The 22,061-nt window shown below is 41.3% G+C and overlaps 2 protein-coding genes across 6 annotated transcripts in view; one reads left to right on the forward strand and one right to left on the reverse strand.

Annotated features, from left to right (window-relative positions):
* Positions 1-738: 738 nt before the first annotated feature.
* Positions 739-19,398, forward strand: wdsub1 (WD repeat, sterile alpha motif and U-box domain containing 1). Of its 4 annotated transcripts, XR_007037926.1 has the most exons (13): positions 739-871; positions 2,262-2,678; positions 4,658-4,845; positions 5,045-5,131; positions 5,727-5,820; positions 6,311-6,344; positions 6,442-6,482; positions 7,680-7,786; positions 8,244-8,279; positions 8,412-8,591; positions 9,758-9,892; positions 12,399-12,649; positions 19,265-19,398. XR_007037926.1 is itself a non-coding variant. In XM_047362785.1 (12 exons), exons 2-12 carry the CDS (start codon positions 2,281-2,283, stop codon positions 12,548-12,550), a joined length of 1,452 nt encoding a protein of 483 aa, XP_047218741.1. In that variant the 5' UTR covers positions 739-871; positions 2,262-2,280; the 3' UTR covers positions 12,551-13,802. The 4 variants fall into 4 exon arrangements, 3 of the variants coding, with proteins under 3 accessions (XP_047218741.1, XP_047218744.1, XP_047218742.1); XM_047362785.1 differs by lacking the exon at positions 19,265-19,398 and having other exon boundaries at positions 12,399-13,802; XM_047362786.1 differs by lacking the exon at positions 19,265-19,398 and having other exon boundaries at positions 870-1,007; positions 12,399-13,802.
* Positions 13,563-22,061, reverse strand: part of LOC124866820 (protein TANC1-like) — a 45,333-nt gene continuing 36,834 nt past the window's right edge. For both annotated transcript variants that reach the window (XM_047362784.1, XM_047362783.1), the window contains 9 exons: positions 20,598-20,731; positions 19,567-19,690; positions 19,298-19,473; positions 18,793-18,925; positions 18,449-18,478; positions 18,273-18,364; positions 18,043-18,189; positions 15,874-15,974; positions 13,563-15,736 (listed from right to left, as the gene is read on the reverse strand). In XM_047362784.1, coding sequence (XP_047218740.1) covers positions 14,377-15,736; positions 15,874-15,974; positions 18,043-18,189; positions 18,273-18,364; positions 18,449-18,478; positions 18,793-18,925; positions 19,298-19,473; positions 19,567-19,690; positions 20,598-20,731 — 2,297 coding nt within the window. In that variant the 3' untranslated portion in view covers positions 13,563-14,376. The remainder of the gene's footprint in view (positions 15,737-15,873; positions 15,975-18,042; positions 18,190-18,272; positions 18,365-18,448; positions 18,479-18,792; positions 18,926-19,297; positions 19,474-19,566; positions 19,691-20,597; positions 20,732-22,061) is intronic.

A 22,061-nucleotide genomic window follows, 5' to 3' on the forward strand; every position in this document is an offset into this window, starting at 1 on the left:
CCATTCCTTTTCACTCTGTAAACCTCTTTCAGTGCAAGTTCGAGTCCTGTCTTCTGCAGAAAAACACGGGAGTTGGTCGGGAGTTTCAGATGGAAAAGACACTGAGTAAAGAAAGCTGCTAGACTCTTCTGTGCTATTGTGTGGAAACAATCATGAAGGTGAAAAAAAAGAGATGATTGTGGATCTTAGAAGAGGCAGGAACATGCCAAAGACTGATTCCGTCATGGGAAAAGAGGTGGGGGTGGTACATCTGTGTTCATAGACTGGACAAGGGGAGAAGGAGAACAATCTGTGTACAGAAGGGGACTGGGCAGACTGTACTTCTCTAGGTCTGAAAAAAGCTGAACAAAGTGATAAAGAAGGCTGGTTGTGTTGTTGGGATAGTTCTGGATTCTCCATAGATTGTGCAAAAATTATGGTTAATAAAATAAAAGCCATAATGGACAACCCTGCGTCTTCTGCATGACAGAGTCACTCAACGCTGTCACCAGTCAGAGGCATCTTCAGATCCACTGCAGCACAGCCACCATACTGGTTTCACCACTATACCCATCGATAATTGTTTAAGAGGAACATAGATATTGATATTTCCTATATCTCATCTCCCTCCGGGATTAATAAAGGATCTTTGGACCGAATCTAATGTATTTGAATTCAAATGTCGAATTAAAATCAGGTTATGTCTCACCATAACCAACACTATACGCAATGATCGCAGGTAATAATTATTTTTTTATCCATTTGAATTCCCGAAAACCTTCCTTTCCCTTTCCGAGCTACAGCGAATGCAGCTTCGGAGGGGCGCGGTGACGTCATAGTCAGCTGAACGGGGCGGAAGTAAACACTGAACAGCACAGAGACGGAGAGAAGGGTGAGAAGGTTTTTACCAACTACGCTTTGTTTCTTCCCACGACTGTTTTGTCCTGGCTTTGATGTTTTAAGGATTTCATATGAAGGGAAAATGGCTTCTTAATCCTGAGGAACCGTTAGCTTCTCAAGCAGCAACAGTTTGTGATGTTTTGTGCTGGTTTACTGATTTATGAAGTGAAACAAGTGATTCCTTTATTCCAATGTTAAACCTGTTCATTTTGATAACACCTCCTGGCACGGGCAACTAATACAGCTTTTGGGTTTCTTTATGCTGTTTCATTTTGTTTACAGAAAAGAAAATACAAATATAATACAGTTATTTATTATTTGTTTTTAGTCAGAAGGTTTATTAGCTAGATCTGTTATCTTTCGCACAGCTGTTAGCATCAGACTGACATCTAGTTCTCAAGAAATTGAGCAAAACAAATGATGAGGTTTATTTAATATCATTTGCTACCGGTTACCATAGGAACCAGGGTTCCCGTGCAGTCTGGAAAAGTATGGAAAACAGTCTGGAAAAATATTTCCTGACTTTAAGCCTTATTCCAGTATCTGAAAAGTTATCTGATTACGTAATAATTAATGTTTTTTAAATTGATTTATATTTAGATTAGCTTAATTATACTGCCGCATCAAACAATACGTTTTTTGTCCAACTAAATTATTTTTGAGGGTTTTTGATTTAATGAAAGAAAACCCAAACATTAATTCAAACTTATGGAAAAATGATAATGTCTGTGGTTTGGCCTGTAGACCCACTGAGATCAGGGTCTACACATGGGCCAGGTTTAGCTTCTGTACAAATAAAATAAGATTATCAAAGGTCACAACTGATTTAAAGAACCTGTATTTATTTTAGGATAATCCAGTTTTGACACATTTTTATATCCTTTTAAAATAATTACTTAAATTGGTCCACTTATCAAGAAAACCCAAACTTCAAAAAGTCAAATCGGAGACTCACTTGTTCCATGATTTGTGGAACATGTAGATGATAAACCGACCTGTAATATTAACATGAAAAATCTAGAGGAACCTTGTAGAAAGAATTTGATTATAGGAAGAAAAGAGCAGACATAAAGTTGGTTGGAACCATAATTTTCCCTTTGCATTGAGATCCCTATTGAAGCTTCATCTGGATATCTGTTTAAATGGCCTCATATGTGGAAAAACCAGTGGAACCAGCCATAGCTCTATGTTAGCGTTCTTAGGTTGCAGAACTGTGTACCTGCTCTTCATGGTTTACTTGAATATATGTAAAGACACAAACTAAACAAGCATGAGTTTGTCCAGATTTCTGTGTTTAGTTCTTTATTTAAGTTATTTCTTTATTGAAGGTCTCATTGTGGATCTGTTCTGGATCTAATTTTCTTCTTTTCTGTTGTTTATAGTAAAATTTAGAGTTGGCAGATGGCGTCTCTAATCTGCACCTTACGAGACCATCAAGACGATGTCAACTGGTGTTCCTTCTCCGCCAGACTGTTGGCCACCTGCTCCGGGGACAAAACCCTCAGGATATATGACGCTCATGACTTCTCCGAGCTGCCTTTCTCACCCCTGACAGGACATGGCTACAGCGTCCACTGCTGCTGCTTCAGCCCCTGCGGGCAGTTCCTCGCCTCCTGCTCCACTGATGCATCCACGTTGGTTTGGTCCATGGTAACGGGTGACATCGAGGCCGTCCTGGAACATCCTGGCCGCGGTCCTGTTAGGATCTGTGCGCTTTCTCCTGACTCGGCCCACCTGGTTTCTGGTGCATCTGATGGCACCTTGGCCCTCTGGAATTTCCCCTCTAAAAAACTGTCAAGGTAAAGTAATTTTTTGTGTTTCCTGGGAGCTAAAAACGTTGAGTTACTGAACAACAGTGAACAAATATAGGTCCTTCTCAAAATATTAGCATATTGTGATAAAGTTCATTATTTTCCATAATGTCATGATGAAAATTTAACATTCATATATTTTAGATTCATTGCACACTAACTGAAATATTTCAGGTCTTTTATTGTCTTAATACGGATGATTTTGGCATACAGCTCATGAAAACCCAAAATTCCTATCTCACAAAATTAGCATATCATTAAAAGGGTCTCTAAACGAGCTATGAACCTAATCATCTGAATCAACGAGTTAACTCTAAACACCTGCAAAAGATTCCTGAGGCCTTTAAAACTCCCAGCCTGGTTCATCACTCAAAACCCCAATCATGGGTAAGACTGCCGACCTGACTGCTGTCCAGAAGGCCACTATTGACACCCTCAAGCAAGAGGGTAAGACACAGAAAGAAATTTCTGAACGAATAGGCTGTTCCCAGAGTGCTGTATCAAGGCACCTCAGTGGGAAGTCTGTGGGAAGGAAAAAGTGTGGCAGAAAACGCTGCACAACGAGAAGAGGTGACCGGACCCTGAGGAAGATTGTGGAGAAGGGCCGATTCCAGACCTTGGGGGACCTGCGGAAGCAGTGGACTGAGTCTGGAGTAGAAACATCCAGAGCCACCGTGCACAGGCGTGTGCAGGAAATGGGCTACAGGTGCCGCATTCCCCAGACCTGGGCTACAGAGAAGCAGCACTGGACTGTTGCTCAGTGGTCCAAAGTACTTTTTTCGGATGAAAGCAAATTCTGCATGTCATTCAGAAATCAAGGTGCCAGAGTCTGGAGGAAGACTGGGGAGAAGGAAATGCCAAAATGCCAGAAGTCCAGTGTCAAGTACCCACAGTCAGTGATGGTCTGGGGTGCCGTGTCAGCTGCTGGTGTTGGTCCACTGTGTTTTATCAAGGGCAGGGTCAATGCAGCTAGCTATCAGGAGATTTTGGAGCACTTCATGCTTCCATCTGCTGAAAAGCTTTATGGAGATGAAGATTTCATTTTTCAGCATGACCTGGCACCTGCTCACAGTGCCAAAACCACTGGTAAATGGTTTACTGACCATGGTATCACTGTGCTCAATTGGCCTGCCAACTCTCCTGACCTGAACCCCATAGAGAATCTGTGGGATATTGTGAAGAGAACGTTGAGAGACTCAAGACCCAACACTCTGGATGAGCTAAAGGCCGCTATCGAAGCATCCTGGGCCTCCATAAGACCTCAGCAGTGCCACAGGCTGATTGCCTCCATGCCACGCCGCATTGAAGCAGTCATTTCTGCAAAAGGATTCCCGACCAAGTATTGAGTGCATAACTGTACATGATTATTTGAAGGTTGATGTTTTTTGTATTAAAAACACTTTTATTTTATTGGTCGGATGAAATATGCTAATTTTGTGAGATAGGAATTTTGGGTTTTCATGAGCTGTATGCCAAAATCATCCGTATTAAGACAATAAAAGACCTGAAATATTTCAGTTAGTGTGCAATGAATCTAAAATATATGAATGTTAAATTTTCATCATGACATTATGGAAAATAATGAACTTTATCATAATATGCTAATATTTTGAGAAGGACCTGTACAGATCTGTTTTATCTATTATAAAATGAATAATGTTTTTATCTTCTTATCTTTAAATTAAACCCCATCAACTTTTTTTAGTCAGACAGAAGAATAAATTAAAGACATTTCCTTAATCAGTTATATTTAGATCCATAAGTTTTCGGTTTATATTCATATACAGCACAATAATGGAATGGCTGCATAAAATAAACCTAAATACAGCACAAACAGCTCTCCCTACACCAAATACTGCAGTGCTGGGACAATATTTGATCATGTTGGCACCAGATCCATTTGACTTTGAACAATGATGAAAAGCAAACTTCATTCAGTTGCATTTTTTGTGTTTTGTTATATGAAGGACGGGGGGAGTGAGTGACACAACGATGGTAGCTTGCTCCTTCAGCCCTTGCAGTCAGATGTTCATGACGGGCTCCACCTACGGAGATCTGCGTCTGTGGGATCTGGACTTGAACCACCTCCTCGCCGAGAAGAATGCCCACGACCTGGGGGTCTCCTGCTGCAGCTTTGCTCCCAGCATCCTTAGCGGTGAGAACCATTGTTGTGAGTTTATCAAACACATGGTCAATTACCCTAAGTGTGGCTTCTTTAATATCTCTCAGACATTACAGTCAAAGCGATATCAGTTCCCTAAATGAATCACATTAACATTTATTTTTTAAACGAAGAGATAAGATATAAGAGAACATCATCCCTTAATTTATTGTTGTTTAATTTTGCTCTTTAGGCGGCCAAGTTGTGCAGTTTCGTTTGGCATCCTGCGGGCAAGACTGTCACCTGAAGATCTGGGCCATTAGCAAGTTCGCCTCTGGAGGTACAAATGAATTTAGATAGCTAGTGTTGAGTTGACTGTGTTGGAAATCTTTCTTTTAGTAATAGAACAATATATTCTGGATTATAGCAGCAAGCTATAAAATGCCACAAACTGTGTCCTGCCGCCTAATCCCGAAGGAATTAGCTTGTTATTGGTTGTTTTGTTAAAACAGCAATAGATAGCTGTTCCATGTGAAGTTCTCCAGTGTATCAGACTTGGTATATAACTGATGAGTAATCCTTGTGGTCTCCACCGTGGTTAGGTTAATGGGTCCATCATCCTCTAAAGCATTTGTAATTTATTTGTAACAAATCACCACCAACATATGAGGAAATATAAACTAAATGAACATACAATTTTATTTTGAACAACTCCATGCCATTCCCTTTAGAAATACAACTTCTCATCCTGATGTCTTGTTTTCACAGTTTTGTACAACCCTTTTTACACCTTCGTGTGTGTTTTTGTCATCATAATAGCACTCAGAGACCTCTCTGGTTATCTTAGAGCACTCCATCCACTGGAATTTGTTTTCTTCCCTCATTGGTTATATTTAAAGCTGTGTATAATCAGACTTGTTGCTTTATTTTTGCAGGATTTAAGATGGTCCTCCTGCATACACTAGCTGGCCAGACGGCTCCAGTCCTCTGCTGCGCGTACTCCTCCGATGGGCAGCTGCTCGTATCTGGGTAAGATCCTAACTTATTGCATTTTTTCAGTCTCATTTTAACATTCACAAAACATCCTTTAGGCTTTTAGAATAATTTGTGGCTGTTTTGTACTGCTCATGGATTGTACATCTCAGTGGTGGTAATGATACTCTTTAGGCCCTTTCAGTTGGATAATATTTTTCCCGCTTGCATTGCATAGCAGAATTGTCTAACCCTGAGGTCAGTTATTTTGCCGAGATGAGATTTTTAACACCACATATGTTCCAACCATCCTTATTCTCATGAGTCGGTGTTCATCTTTTCATCTCTTTATGATCGGGATACAGATTTTTGTAGATTTACTTCAGCATGCTCAGTAAGTAGGCCACTTTCTACATTCGTATTATTGCAATGCGTCTTTAAAACCACTAGAGGGAGACAAACGATCGGTTTATTCCATAAGTGAAGAACCTGGTTTTGAAATTCATGTCTTGAACTGAACTGATTTTTCTTTTTTTATTACCTGTAGGTCAGTGGACAAAAGTGTTAAGGTCTATGATGCGGTGAGTCCCTCTTGCATATATTGTCACACTGATGGATGTTCGCTTTTATCCCCGACTCCATGGTCCTCATACTGGTTTTTTGCTGCATTTTTCACAGAATAATGCAGTTTTGCTTTACACACTGAACCAACACGAGAGGTAAATATTTATTTGTTTCAATGTTGCTCATTTTGGTCATTTTCAAACTATAATTATATCTAATCCTTCCAGACAGAATATTTATTTATTGTAAAAAAAAGAAAGCCTTTGATGAGATGGTAAACTGATTATTTCTAACTATTTAATAACGTTTTCATTACTACAAATGGATAGAATCACAAGTTTGTTCTTATCATTTTCCATTTTTTGATTACTAAGAATTTTGGAAATTGTACGTTTTAAGGGATTGAACAATATGTATATGTAAATATACATTATGTTGCATCACTGATTCCGCACATTGGTTTCTATTTTTAAATACATAGGACACGCTCGATCCCACCACACAGACACATAAGTCACAGATGAATGATCACAAGCATTTACACATCGATCCAGCCACCTGTGTCTGAAAGGCATCAGGCTCCTTTCACTGAGGCCAATTCAAAGTGCTTCGGAAAAAGAAAATCGGTATCTGAAATAGAAGCAGGATGATAACTGCCAGAGAAAAGAAGTAAATTGAAACTTTAGACACAATGCATCCAGGAAACTCATTCAACTTTAGAGTTAAATTCAGAGAGTGTCTTGATTGGAGGTTTAGCGAAGCTCCTCTCTCGTTTTCTGCGTGAAGTCAAGGAGCTTTTGTGGATCAACATTTCTCAGCCATCCAGCTTAGGTTTTGCAGAGCTCTCCCTCATTAGCTCTATTCTGGCTTCCTTAAATCAGCTGAGCATTTGATTTTAGATCAAGGGTTCCTGCACAGTCTGGAAAAGCACTGAATTATTTGATTTTTGTTTTTTTGTTTTTGCTCGGGTCTTGAAAAGAATGTGCTGTGAAAGAGTATTTGCACCCTTACAAATTTCTTCTGTTTTTGCTCTTGTGTCACACTTTAATGTTTCATATCATCGTGGCAACAAAAGCCTAAGTCAATAGAAAATAAAGTTGATGATCTAATTTATCAATGGCAATAAACTGACTATTTTGTGTTAATTAATGATTATGGCTTGCAGTTAAGGAGAAATCAATCAATCAAACTGAATCTCAATCATAACTTTGGAGTTATTTGTCACTTTATGTTAAAAACTACTTACTTCAGGGTTAGGCTCAGGTTACATTTGAACAAAAAGCATCCTTCTGGCATTAATACTTGTTAGAGTTTTCAGTGCTATCATTTGTGTAACTGAACCCCTGCTGCAGGTATGTGACGGCATGCTCCTTCTCTCCAACCTCACCACTGATCGCCACCGGATCCATGGATAAGACCGTCAACATCTGGAGGCTGGAGGACAGATGCAGCGGACACGGTGAGGGGGGGAAGCAAATACACAAAAAACACACCAACAGCAGTCATATATATTCATCTATTTGTGTATATATTTATTATATAACTAAATTACAATAAGTTCTCATGTCATTTCCCTCCTTTACTGCACATACTGTCATTGCCTGGTTAGTTTTGCATTTTATCTTAAACATTAATATGTTGTTGTTACTTTTACTCTCCTAACAAATATTCTCAATAAGGTATAGCTGGTGTAATCGAAGTCAGTCCTGTTATATCTGTAGCTTGCAACTTTAAACTGGTCTGTCATGCTAATAGTGCCATGTTTTCATCTAAGACTAGCTCCCCCTGGCAACGAGGGACACAGGTGTTGTGTGCTTGAGTGCTCTCTTTTCATTACACTTCAGCCTCAAGTGTCTCGGGTTGCTTTAAAAGTGCTTTGCAGTTCTCTTGCTTACAGTTTTGGTTCCTTTTTCTAGGTTTTAAAGAAGAGTCTGCGGAGACATCCTGTAAAGGTGAGGGGGAAAAAAGAAAAGCAGTTTTGCAGGACGTTAAGATGTAGCTTGCAGGGAGGAATAGTTAGTCTTTTTTTTCCTAAAAGGTGCTGCAACCATCAGCAGCTGACCCACTCCTCTCGCCTCCCTCAGGAAAAGCCACGGCGGGCCTATCGAAGCTGCTGGTCGCCGATTGGTCGGAGAGGGATGTGACAGAGTGGCTGGTGGAGGAAGGGCTCGAGGGATTGGTGGATAAATTCAAGGCCAATAACATAGATGGGACAGAGCTGCTGAGTCTCACCAAGGAGACACTGGCGTCAGAGCTGGGCATAGGTGAGGAAGACAAATGTCACACTCTGGTCAGCGAGAGCACCACCACTTGTTCACTTCCTCCCTTTCTTGTAGTCCTTATGTTCATCTTTTTGTCTGAAATGGGAGAAAATAAACAGTCCTCCATGTTTTACAGGCCTGATCTCTTGTACAGATGGACGTAAAATGTGTATGGATTATGATTTCTTTGACCTTTTCACATGGATAAAGGGCAGTACAGTGGATTAGAGTGAGGGTGAAAGAATCACTGTTTATGAGGGTTTTACTCAGCGAGATTACATAATAGTAGGCTGAACCGTAAAAGTGCTCAGCTTTAAAGACTTGGTCAGTTGTGGCTTTAATCTGGTGCACTTTGTGGGTTACATAACCCAATCCTCCAAGAACAATTTCCCATAAGGATTTTACACCTAATATCATTAAGCCCTTCTGGTTATTTCAGAAATGTTTTTTTCCCCCATTTACTATACTCTATGTTTAGCTCTTATACTGTTTGTGTGTTCATAGAGAGATGCCACAAGGCTGAAGTCTGAGTGTTATGTTGTTGATTTCAGTCTACCAGCTAAGGCATCATTCGTCACGTAGTTCTCAGCAAACGTTTGCTGTAATGCCACGAAAATGTCGTCATTTCCATCCCACAGTCACTGTCAATCACTGCTCAGTTTACACAGCATCAGCGCTGTGACAGCTTGTGTTCACATTGATCTGTTTTTAGCAACACCGCATGGATCCCACCTTCTTAGCGGAGCGAACTTGGAGAACAGCGCCGAGCAGCAGCGTGTTTTATCTATTGCAATGACAGACATTTTTGTTCCCCCAAAGGTGGGAATAATTCGATGCATTCTTTGTTTCTAAAGGTGCATCATAAGAGGCAGAAAACCCCAGTAAGTTTTGTGTTCAGCTGTTAACTATTTTAAATTTCTTCTGTACTTTTTAGTCTTAGGGCTTCAGCCCGCTTGGTGTTTGAACTGGACAGACGTGGTTTGCTCCCACTGCGTTCACTCTCACCCACGCTCACATTTGCCATTCAAGAGTGAAGAGTGATAAACGCTGGAATGACAAATGCTCAAAGAACTCACAGTGATATTGCCCATGGAAATGTTGGGTCAGAGCACATTTTCTGCTGCGACATATTTCTCCATATTTTTTTCCGTTTGGTTTTTTCTGTGTAGAGTCGGTCGGCCTGCGAAGTAAACTCCTGAGGAAGGTGGAGGAGCTGAAGAATGATTCAGTGTGCTCAGGGATTCCTGATGAGTTCCTGTGTCCAATCACCAGAGAACTAATGAGAGATCCAGTCATAGCAGCCGGTATTTCAGCATTCCTGCTTACTATCGATGTTTCTGTAAAAGGACTGAAACTCCTGGAAAGGTTTCCCCATTTTGTCAAGTCACAACTACAGAGCTATATATACTTTACTGGGACTTTATTTAATGGACCAACACAAAGCAGTGCATAATTGTATGCATTTGTGAAAAAAAAAAAAAGAAAATCTGAAAAGTGTGAAATGCATTTTTATCCAGCCCTTTTTACTCTTTTATCCTTAAACAAATCTAGTGCCACTGATTGCCTTCAATTATAGAGAAATTTAAAAGGAGGGTTAGAATATAAAACAATATTCAAATCTTTAAACATCCCAGAGAGTTCTGTTCGGTGCATCATTGGGCACAACTTCATGTCAGTTGCAATCAGAGAAGCAGCAAGGAGGTCCATGGTAACTGTTGGACCACTTTGTTGCTGAATATTGGACCATTTGCACGTTGTTGGACGCCACTATGCCTTTCCAACGTCATCGGCCATTTTGTACCGCAGGATAGTCTGTCCTACAAAACCCAGCGGCCACTGCAGCTGATATGACGGAACCGTCCCAGGTCTGACATCACAGGAGGCAATATAGGAAGGAGAATGTTTGAAAGAAGCGCTTTCACGTTGGATACCGGACCAACATCTGAAGCATCTCTCTATGGAGAAGAAGAGGTCCCACGTGGAGTCTTCATTTATTCTCCTTCATTGGCCAACGAAAAACTCATAAACGAGGTTTCTGGAATGAGAAGGCCAGAAATTTCTCTTTGCCAATCGAAGACGTGAGTTTAACATGTAACCAAAACCACAGAGTTTCAAGGAGACGCAACTTTCCCTCCTTGCTTGCTAGTCAACTGCTGACGGTCAGATCATATTTTTCCTTTTCGCCAAGGAGGCCAAAGGATGAAGATTGACCGCTCTTCCCGAAGTTAACTGTGGACGCACATTAACTTCTAACGTTCCCCCTCCTCCTCTCTCCCTCTGCTCAGAAGGAAGACTTCAACAAAGTAAAAGCCATCCTTTTATTTTTATTTATTAGGAATAGCATGGGCAAGATAGAGTAGGAGGTTTTAGTGCGATTAGAGTCGCCATTTAGAGTCTAATGTGTTCTGAATTGTATGTGCATGCCATTGTTTTGAAACTTCCTGGTACTTTCGGAGGCCGCTGTGTCTCGCAATCGTGTCTTTACCGTGTGAACACCTGCGCGCAGGTGCGCTGTGAAACTGAACCGCTATAATAACCTTATGGTGAAAATCAACCATTCTCTTTGTCTTAAACTTCATGTTTTACTGGTTTGCCGCCAAAAGGGTTTATGATCCTTTGTGTGGGCTTAGTTTTACAACCTTGCTGGGGGAAGGTTTATGACTGCCCGTGTCCCACTGAGCTACACTTTGGGAGGGGCGCACCCAAAGCTTCGTTCAACCATGTTCCCCTTTTATTTTGCCATAACTGCTGGTTTGACCTCATACACACCCACTGCTGTTTTGTTTTATTTTGTTTATTTAGATATTTTGCCCTTTTGTGTAGAACTTTCCATGTTTGAGTAGGTGAAGATCATTGGATCGAAGAGCTGATTGTATCAGGCTGATTGGTTTAATAAATATTCACATAGATAAAGAGAAGGTGTTTTGTGTTTATTTTGTGCAACTGGGATTTGTCAGTCAAAATAAGGTTCAAGTTCCACACGTTTCAGAAGAAACGGTTGATTAAACAGTGACATCTCTGGTAATAGTTATCAATTATTACTGAGTATTTAACGGTTGTAATTATCAAAGGCGTTGAGCCACAATTACAACACCAGAGGACATCTCTGGCTTCGATTCATAAATGAGGATTTTGGTTAAATTAATTTTGTGAAATTATGATTGTTAATTATAATTCTTGATAAATATTAATTAATCAATAATCATAATTCCAACAGTAACTCTGAAGAAGCTGCAGTGATCCATAGCTCAAGTGATAGAATCTAGTTAACAGTAAGAACACGCCATCCATCCCCACTCTGGAAAACGGTGGTGGCAGCATCATGCTGTGGGGAAGCTTTTCTTTCAAAGGAACAAGAAAACAGGTCAGCATTGATGAGAAGATAAATGAAGTACAGGGCCATCCTGAAAGAAGGCCGGTTAGAGGCTGCATAAGACCTAAGACTCGGGCGGAGGTTCACCTTTCAGCAGGATGACTCTAAACATTCAGCCAAGACTCCAATGTAGTGGCTTACATCTAACCCCAGCTTTATATTAGAATGGTCCAGTACAGGGCCAGGGCCAGACCCAGACCCAGACCAGAGAATTTTTGGCAACACTTGAAAAGCCAATCTCCATCCAATCTGAGTTTGGGCTATTTTGACAAGAATGGGCAAGACCTCTCAGATTTTTATTGGTCGAAAAAAAAGACTCCACAATTATTCACTACTATGTGTTGGTCTACCAAAAAAAGTTGCATAAATCATAAATGTTTACAAGGCACTTTAAAAGACGTGAGTTGTTTTATTAATAAACCTACCTGCTCCAACAGATGGATACTCGTATGAAAGAGAGGCCATTGAGAGCTGGATCAACACCAAGAACCGTTCCAGCCCAATGACCAACCTTCCCCTGCTGACAACACTCCTCACACCCAACCACACCCTCAAGATGGCCATTAGCCGCTGGAAGACCAGCCAGTAGCATGCTCTGACCTGCTCCATGTTTTCTTCTAAAGCTAATAGAAACAAGATCCATCTGGTTCATGGTGGGGTTCTTCGTGGAGGAACAAAGCTTGACTAGGCAAGGACAAACATTCAATATCTAGATATGCCGGGCCTATGCATCTCAATATTAATCACCCTGAGCTATGAGCTATTGGGACAGGTTTGAGAGGTTTTGGAACAATGTGTAAAAGTAGATCTCCACCATTCAAGAAATTAGGAAATACATTTTGGAAGAACTTGGCTGACATGAATCTGTTGTGGGAGAACATGGTGATCTAAGGCTTTGCTTAAACCTTTTGTTTATTTCTAGAAAGTGTGCATATGACTGCAATACTACGCCACTGGTCGCCACTTGGTGAATATTTTGAAGCATCTCCGACTTTTCTTGACTTCCAGTTCAAATCTGTGTAGATGATCAAATTTACAGTGCTGGCCATATTTATTGGCACCTGTAATAAAGTAGTGTAAAAATTAATTTAGCTTAACAGCTGAATAGTATATGTCTATTTAACACAGTATATCGCCCTTCAATTTGTTAAGACATCCTTCAAATCTGTGTAAGAACTGTTTGAAAATAGTCCCTTTTTTACAGAAAGTCTTATGCTTTTAGCTTACAAGCCTACAACATTACCTCATTTGAATACAGAATCTGTGGGTGTGATGTCATTTTTTATGAAGTAATTTTTTTAGGAGTAATTGAAATAAAACAGTACTCGAATAATCTTCAGGTATAGCATCACAAGTTGATAGTGACAGCGCTGGGCAAAAGACATGTGTCAACACCCAGCTGGTGATAAATCAATTACATTCATCAAACTGTAGAACATTTATACAAGGCAATGTAGAAAATCTGACAAAAGCAGTCATTGTCATTTTCCCTTCGTGTGTATATATGTCAAGTTATGAAAGGACAGTTTTTTCCATTCATAAGCAGCTCAGAGCTTAATCAACATTTTCCCATTTAACTGTGAAAGAAGTAGATGTAGAAATACAGTCCATCAATATTTTTTAATATACCACAATTATAATGTGGCAACATTGTGTATATCATAGTATAACTCTGCAAAGGGTATATGACAACTATGGACATAATGCAATGTAATAAGTCTCATAAGATTTATCTGTCCTACATTCTGTAATTTCTCTCTTTCTGTCTTCAAGCTCATAAACACTTTGTCTAAACATGGTCTCTGCTATGCAAAAATAAATAACATACTATATACTGTAAATGTTGATGCAGTAATGTCCAGTCATGAGGAGGTTTCCAACAATGAAATGTACAAAGACATTTCTTATCAAATGTACCAACAAAGAGAATCTTGAGTCCACAAAGTAATCTCTGTTGAAGCCTCTAATGCTGACAGATAAATCACCTACGAGGAAATATATTATCTGCAAAGATCGTGTACACCGTACAAATATAGATGCTTTTTAAAAGACACTGGACAATAGAAATGGTTAGAACCTGCAGCTAATAGCGGGAGGTTTTGTATACTCGTGCACAAAGCTTTCTCTGGCTTATTTATTTTATATAATTTGCTAAAGTTGAGATAATGTCTCATGTATTCATGTTTTTTTTAAAATCTCTACTTAAGGTATGTCTGGTTTCCATGAATACACTAGTGTGGTTGTATACATGTAAGCAAAAGCGTAGTAGCCTGAGTTCCGGTTCTGGTTCTAGATTGTATATGCAGTGCAGCAGCAGAAATCTACAAAACAGGCTCAAGGAAGAGAGCTGCTCTCAGATCAGTCTCCTTGCTACCTTACGTGGGACATAACCCTATCTGTGCTATGACAAACTGTTCAGACGTTGGACTCTATAAATGAGCGTTTAGGTTTGATGGGAGCCATGTGCAGAGCTGGGTTGTCTCTCGTAAGGCTCGCCTGTCTGTGCCTGCCCTCGGGAAAGAGTAGCTGGGAGGACGCAGCTCCTCTGCTCTCTCGCTGATGGGAACGATCTCCAAATTCCCTGGCCTGCAGCTGGCTCCCAGAGAGCTGCTCCTGGAATGAGGCGCGTTTGAACTCATTGTTCAGCCCTTGGAACTCCATGACTGACATACTGAAACTCTCTGCGCCGCCTCCTCCTCCCTGACCTTGTCGGCTCATGCTGGAGCTCTGCTGGCTCTGGACCCGCACTGACTTGTCTATGACCCCCATGAAGGGCCGTGGCTTCAGCTCAGGTTTGGCCTTGAAGCTGCCGCTGCTCTTGATGGAACACGGGGCATCTGGCCCCTGCTGCCTTCCTCCGTCTGACAGGTTCCCGCTGGAGGCCTGACTGGAGCTGGAGCCCCTCGAGCCTGCTGTTCCTCCTCCACCACCGTCCCTCCTTCCATCCAGCCCGGATCCCAAAGCAAGAGCAAGGCTATCCAGAGGCCCGGAGTGGGTGGACAGTCTGTCAGAGCCTCTGGAGAAGCTGGAGGAGCGAGGCTGGAACATTTGGAGAGGTCCAGGTGGGGATGAGCTGTTGGGGGACAGAGGATGATAATGCTCAGTAGGACTGTGTCGAGAGAGTTCATTGGCTAATCCAGGGCCAATGTCAATTCCCCCAGGAGGTGCTGGCCTCAGGGAGGTGGAGATGTGCCTGCCTGGTAGAGGGCTAGATGGACCACACAGAGACATAGGCCTGACCCCGCCTCTGCTCCCTGACTGGAGAGAGTGGCAGTTGTGATGAGTCCTGCTGCCCTGATTCTGCGTCTGTCTGTTCATGGGATGAGCAGGCTCAAACATGTCCACAAACAGCTGGTTCTGAACATATTCCTCAGGAGGAAAACATGGAGACTGATCGGGTAAACCAAATGCCACACCTCCGGGGAGCGCCCTGTTAGGACCATATGGATTCAGAGGCCAAAATTCTGGACCTTTCCCACAGCGAAGACCCACCTCGTCTCCTTCCTCCCTCTCTTCTTCCCTTTCTGGATCAAGCTGCTCGGCTGGGATTTGCCTCTCCAGGCTTCCCAGTGAAAAGACGTCTGTTTCCTCCTCTGTGGGTTGATGGTGGTGGGCGTGAGGGTTCCTGTTGTAACCCTGCGCCGCGTTGTTGCCGGCTATCTTCTGATGATGTTTGCATTCTTCCTCTACTCGCACCAGCAGGCGGCGAATCTCCCGGTTGGACGGGCAGAGTCGTGCTGCTTCGTGGAGATCTGCCAGCGCCGCAGCAAAATGCCTGGGGAGGACAGGGAAAATGAACAAAGGCTTTTTAAAAATACTTACTTTACAGAGCCACAGAGGCGTAACATTGCTGATTCTCGCATGAATTGCTCTAATTTCACATAACAATAAACTTAATGCAATATGTTTTACCTGCTACTCCTCTTGGCCCGTGCTCTGGCGTAATAAGCCTCATAAGACCTGGGTTTCAGTTCTAGAGCTTTGGTTGCAAACTCCTCTGCGATGCCAAAATCCTGTGTTGTCACAAACAACCATCGTTTCAGTTGCAGTAGTGTGAAAATGTATTTGCCCCTTACAGATTTCTTCTGTTAAGACATTTTCTGACACACTGATCAAACACAGTGTAGTATCAGACAAAGATGAACCTGAGGAAATTAAAGCAGCAATATTTTTCAGTGGTTTCCAAGTACAAACAGCCTCCCACAGGTCACAACACGACATCTCAATTGGATTTAAGTGCACACTTTGACTAGGGCACTCCAAAGCCTCCTTTTTTTAAGCCATTCAGAGATGTGCCCATCGGTGTGCTTTGGATCATTGTCCTGCAGAATAACCCAAGTTCACTTGAGCTTAAGGTGAAAAACTAATGGTTGGATATTCTCCTACATGTTTTTCTGGTGGAGAACCGAAATTATGATCCAATGGTTATTATGTCAAGCCATCCACATCCTGAAGCACCATACTACTACCTCCATGTTTTGCTGTGGACACAATGTTCTTTTTTCTGAAATGTGTTACTTTTTTGCCACACCTAATGAGATGTAAATCTTCCAAAATGTTCTACTTTCGTCTTGTCAGTCCATAAAAAAATCTTTCCCACAAGACAAGGTGTTTCTTGGCAGATCTTTGTGCTCTTTTTGGTCAGCAGTAGTTTTGCCCTTTGAACTCTTCCATAGATGCCATTTTTGCCCAGTTTCTTTCTTCTTGTGGAATCATGAACCCTGACCTTAACTGAGGACAAGTGAGGCCTGCAGCGCTTCAGATGCTGTTCTGGGTTATTTTGTGACCTCGGATGATTTGTCAGCGTGCTCTTGGACTAATTCTGGCAGGTTGTTTCTCTATTTGTGGATAATGGCTCTCACTGTGGTTCACCGGAGCAGCTTTGTGGCCCTTACCAGACAAAACATTTTCAGTGACTGTTTCTCGTCTGTTCTTGAATTTCTTTAGATCAGGGCATGATGTGTTGTTCTTCAGATCTTTTAGCAAAGTTTATCAAACAGCTTCTATATCCAAAGTGTTTTTTTGTTGTTTTTTTTAACCTTTGGATTAAAATGTATTTAATTGCATTTAATTAATGTTTTAGTAAGGGGCACAGTTATATTTTCACACAGGGAAAACCACATTTTGTATTAACTCAGTTTATAAACTGAAGCAAAAATAGAAGTAATCTGGAATGCCGCTATTACTTTTCACAACACAATCAGTGCTAGATTTGTCCTTCATTTCAAACCCTTTGCATGACTGCGTGTCAAAGCAAAAAGCTGCAGCTTGCTGGCTTTGCAGCGGAAATCTGATGCTTTTCTGGTGGAAAATAAGTTTGTTTTGCAGCCTTGTTTTATGGCTCTGAAGATCGACTCTTGCTCAAGGTGTGATTTTTATTGACCAGAAGGAGAGCGAGTGAAACAGGCCGAAAGTTGCTTGTTTTCTTTCAGGTTTTCAGTGCTCCTCTCATCACTCCCAGGTGAATATTTAATGACACGAACACAATGCGAATTTGTCCTTGAGAAAGAGGTTGAAACGACGGCGCTGAATTCTGAACGGTGCTGCTGAATGTTTAATGATGGTATCATGTACCTTGTTGGGTCTTAAAGCAAAACATTCATTTTAGCCGGCCCACTGTAAATAAGCCACCATGTAGAAACGCACAGAAAGAGAGAGCTCCCCTGTCGGCCAGAGAGAGTGACCTTATCACATCACATTATCTGCTCCATTATTCATCGGCCGCAGTGACCCTAAGGATGGCATTTTTACACAGTCTGTTAGGACGTCTGTCATCACCAGGGTGGTTTCTAAACCTGGCTGCAGGCCACACACATCCGTCTCCACACTAACAGCATGCACATTATGTTTCCACCTGCTTCTGGGTCTTTCTGTTTATTGTACCAGAGAGACATCAAATTAGGCCTCAAAAGGAGTAATATTTCTGCAGGGAGCCACATGCAGAGAGTATTTTTTTTTTAGGAGAGATAAATTATACATGTCATGAAGCAACTCTCTTACCTGGTCAACCATCCCTCAGCATCTAATTAACCTGCTGCTGTGAAATAGTGCATGAGTGATTAAGCTTTTTTTGGTCCTTACGTTGGTTTTTCTGCGACAGCGTGAAAGGTTCAGATAGAGGGAGACTCGCAGGTCTATGAGTCCCTTCAGCTCGTCTCCTTGCCCCTCACGGGGGAGCTTCCTCAGAGCGTACTGGTAGCGCTGGCCTGCTTCCTTCATACGTCCCTTCTGAGAAACACAAAGCGCACCAGGATCAGTTTTGGACTTTTTATTATAGAGATGCTCCACAACGAACCCTTGATGAAAGCTACCTTGTAGAGGATGTTCCCTTCCTCCATCAGCTTCTGCAGCAGGATGAGGAGGATGTCTGGTTTGGAGGAAGCCATAGCCCACGTAGCGTGACCTGATGGAGGTGCACAAACATTTATCTTTATATGATCTGGCTCACCTTGTCGCGTTTACTCGGTGTGTTTAATAAATCACGTACCTGACCGATCATGTGGTGCGGTTTTGTAGCCTTTTGGTTTGTGAAGGAGAGCAACCGAGGATCGAAAAAGAGGCGAGAAGGAATTTAGAGTAGATGGGATAAAAATTTAGCAATAAGCTTCACTGCAGTGCTAAAAAAGGAACTCTAAATCATCTATTGATTGGACTATGGCAAACACAAATATGAAAATGCCCTCAGCTTTAGGAGCTGATTCAGTTTTATGTGTATTCTGGTTGGTTGAATGACATAACTGTCTGATTTAGCATTAAATAATTATGACTGTAAAATTCCTCAATGTGGGAATCAGTGCAGGCCCATTCTGCACCATTCTGTTGTGTTTTTACTTGTTTTGGATCCCTTCTTTAGCAGTGAAGCAACCAGAGCTGGATTTTGGCAGCCTGCTGGTCGATCCGAACCTCTGGTACCGCTGTTGTCTGATCTCTCCAGCACCGCTCCATGCTCCACCAGGCTGTGCACCTAAAAACACATTCATATTCCAACTGAACATCTTTAAAATATCAGTCATCTAGTTGATTGCATCCAGCCCCCCTTGCTGCATTCACAAACATCTATAACAAAGTGTTCGGCTTGTTAACTTAAAAGATTCTTAGAAAAATTAAATTATCAAAAAGTTTTGATTGTCCTCCCGGTGATCAAGAGGCTCGGTGAGAAGCTTTGTGACACTTTGTGATGAGTGATTGCAGCAGTGCAAACGATTTCATTATGATTCTAGTCAAACAACTGTAATGTTTTACAACTGATTGTCATCCAGGTCTCCACACAACCACAATGATCTTAATATTTTCTTTTCCACAGCAAACAGTTTCTACACAAAAGCACGAAACCCACTGTATCTGCATCCCCGTTGAGGGCAGCTAGGTCAAGCGGAGTTCGTCCCTGCCTGTCTGCTTGGTTCAGATCTGCTCCTGCCTCCACCAGAAGCTGCACCACCCCCTTCTGGCCCTTCATGCAGGCCCAGCTAAGTGCCGTCAGCCCCTCCTGATCTGAAGAAGACAGAGAGGCACCTGCCACCAACACATGATGCAAATGTTAGCTTTTAGTTTTTTACCATTCAGCAAAAATAACTATGTATTTGTGAGAGCTGGGTGCCCCCTTACCCTTCGACAGCAGGAGCTCAACAGTGGCACTGTGTCCCTCAGAGGCGGACAACATCAGCGCGGTGCGACCTTGTTTGTCGCTGATATTAATATCTGCACCTTTCTTTAAAAGCAGCTCAGCGACCTGGGAAAAACAAAAGGGCAATTATATAAAAAGAAATCTCAACACAAAACTCCAACTTTCCCATTTTTTTTGTGCATCTTTTGGCGTTTTCTTTATTCCTACATATAATTATTGCAATAAATTTACAGCAGAATTTTTACAGTGATGTGGTTAGTATGAATTCTCCAAAAAACATGAAACACTAAAGATCGTTAACAATGTTTGACTTCAGAGAACACAAAAAACACAAAAACAAACACCTTTTTTTTATTTTGCGTTTAATACAAAACTATTTCCTTTTAGAATAAAGTATAAATGGTTTAGCTTTGTTAGGCCGAGGCAGAGAACAGTTTATGTAACATATACATGCTTTGTAGCTTTTTAAAGTCAGTGAGCTGCTTTTTTTTGCAATTTTTCTGCAATTCCAATTTAGAAACGGCTGCTTTACAAGGTGCTGCCATTTGCAGCAACTTTGGGGATTCCAGTGTTGCCCAAATACATTTCAACAGCTTGAGGGGCCATGAATTTAGCTTTTAAACCTGGGACTTCCTTCTACTTGAGAGATGGTCACTCATAAAACGTGTAAATCTGCATGAACATATATGCATTATAATATGTAGGTCCTGACTCAAAAAATGAGGTCCTGGTGGCTAAACTGAAGGTTTAATGCAGTAGATTAACCAAAAAGCTGACATGGTTGAGCAAATGTCTAGTTTTTTTTTAACATTTGTTAAACATCAAATGTTCATCTTATAGATAATCTTTAGTCCTTTAGAACCTGGAAAAAACAATATTTTCCCATACTGTATTTTAGATTTCCAGACTTATCCAGACATTAAAAACACAAGAAGCAAATTCAATACTTTTTAAGATGAAACTAAAACAGATGCAGGAAATCCTGTGTCTGCGACAGAAGCCCTCCCCTCACCTGTGTGTGGCCATGTTTGACAGCACTAAGCAGTGGGACCATTCCTCTGCGGTTTGGCACCTCCAGCTCTGCTCCGTGATCCAGGAGGAACACACATATCTCCAGTCGCCCTCTCCCCGCTGCCGCACTCAGTACTGATGGAGGCAGAGAGATCAAATGGCAAGCACACATTTAGGAGAGAAGAAGAAGAGGTATCACTTAGACACAGAAAGGAAGAAAACCTTTAATGTTATAATTATTCAAATATACAGTTCTGGTGAGAGGTTTACTTCCACCAATCAAGGGCATGAATTTTATATTGTTTTTGTGCTTTTGAAGATGTATTTCTTTAAAACCAAAGATAAAATGATTATACAACAAACACCAGCATAAGATTGAATTTATCATGGGTTTTCTCTAATCCACAAATGGTTAAAATTATACATACTGGCTCATATAAATATATCCATCACCAAAAATATTTGGCCAATCATTCATTTTGTAGCTTCTTGCAAATTTCTGGCTAAAAGCTTACTTGGTTGCTTGGTTTCCTGGCACAGATCCGGCATTTAAGCAAAGGTTTAAACTTCCAATAGAGTGGAGGTCAAAACTTTGATAAATTAATTCCAGAAGCTTAATAAGTCCTGATTTGTCCATTCAGAAACCAGTTTTCATCCAGCTGAGCCAAACTGTCACCCTCCTAGAAAAAAAACTATTATGATGCTTAAGGACAACCCAAAAACCACAGAGGCTCCCGCCTATCATAAACTGGAAGATGCTGCTCCACAGTGAAGCACGTTTAACGCTGCTATGAACTGAGAGAGTGCAGACCAAGAAAGAAGCTGCTTTTCCAAACCTGACACCTTGAAGATCAACTACAATTTGCAGCTGCCTACATGGACAAACCAAATGCCTAAAAACAACTTCATAGTCAAACAAGAAAAAAAAGGGATGTCTTTGGCAGGAAAGACAAAAAGAACATTTGGAGGAGTCATGGTGAAACATTAAAATCTAAGAACACAGCACCAACGTTCAAGCATGGTGGTGGCAGAATCATGCTTTGGACCTGTTTTACTGTCATTAGTACCACTGCATTGCACATGGAGGATTGAAGAACAGTGATCAAATTTTTATCCAGAATATATGGTCTCTGACCAAAACTGGAACTTTCTAAAAATACGCTGTGATCTAAATTTATTTAGCTGTTCTTTAACAGCTAAATAAGAATCAAAGACAGCTTAGAAAGTTAATCTCTGGATAATTTACACCCTCCTTAACCGGCAGGCATTATTTTGACAAAAGGTGGTCCTGTTTTTGTTCCAGTCTTGCAGCTAATTGCGCAGCTTGGGATAAAAGCGAGGTATTGATGCATTTAACCCCATAGCAAATGACTTTATATTTCATGAGTCCACATGCCTCAGAGGCCAGTCAATTATATAACGCTGCCTGTAATGAGGAGACATTGTCATGAGGGACAAAGAACAA

The sequence above is a fragment of the Girardinichthys multiradiatus genome, chromosome 4 (assembly GCF_021462225.1).
Source record: "Girardinichthys multiradiatus isolate DD_20200921_A chromosome 4, DD_fGirMul_XY1, whole genome shotgun sequence".
Classification (NCBI taxonomy): Eukaryota; Metazoa; Chordata; class Actinopteri; order Cyprinodontiformes; family Goodeidae; genus Girardinichthys; species Girardinichthys multiradiatus.

Excerpts from the sequence above, each read along its gene's own strand:
- wdsub1 (XM_047362785.1), top strand. The coding sequence starts at position 2,281 with ATGGCGTCTCTAATCTGCACCTTACGAGACCATCAAGACGATGTCAAC. Across the intron at positions 8,280-8,411 it reads TGCGGAGACATCCTGTAAAG|GAAAAGCCACGGCGGGCCTA; the intron begins GTGAGGGGGAAA and ends CGCCTCCCTCAG. Across the intron at positions 8,592-9,757 it reads GGCGTCAGAGCTGGGCATAG|AGTCGGTCGGCCTGCGAAGT; the intron begins GTGAGGAAGACA and ends TTTTCTGTGTAG.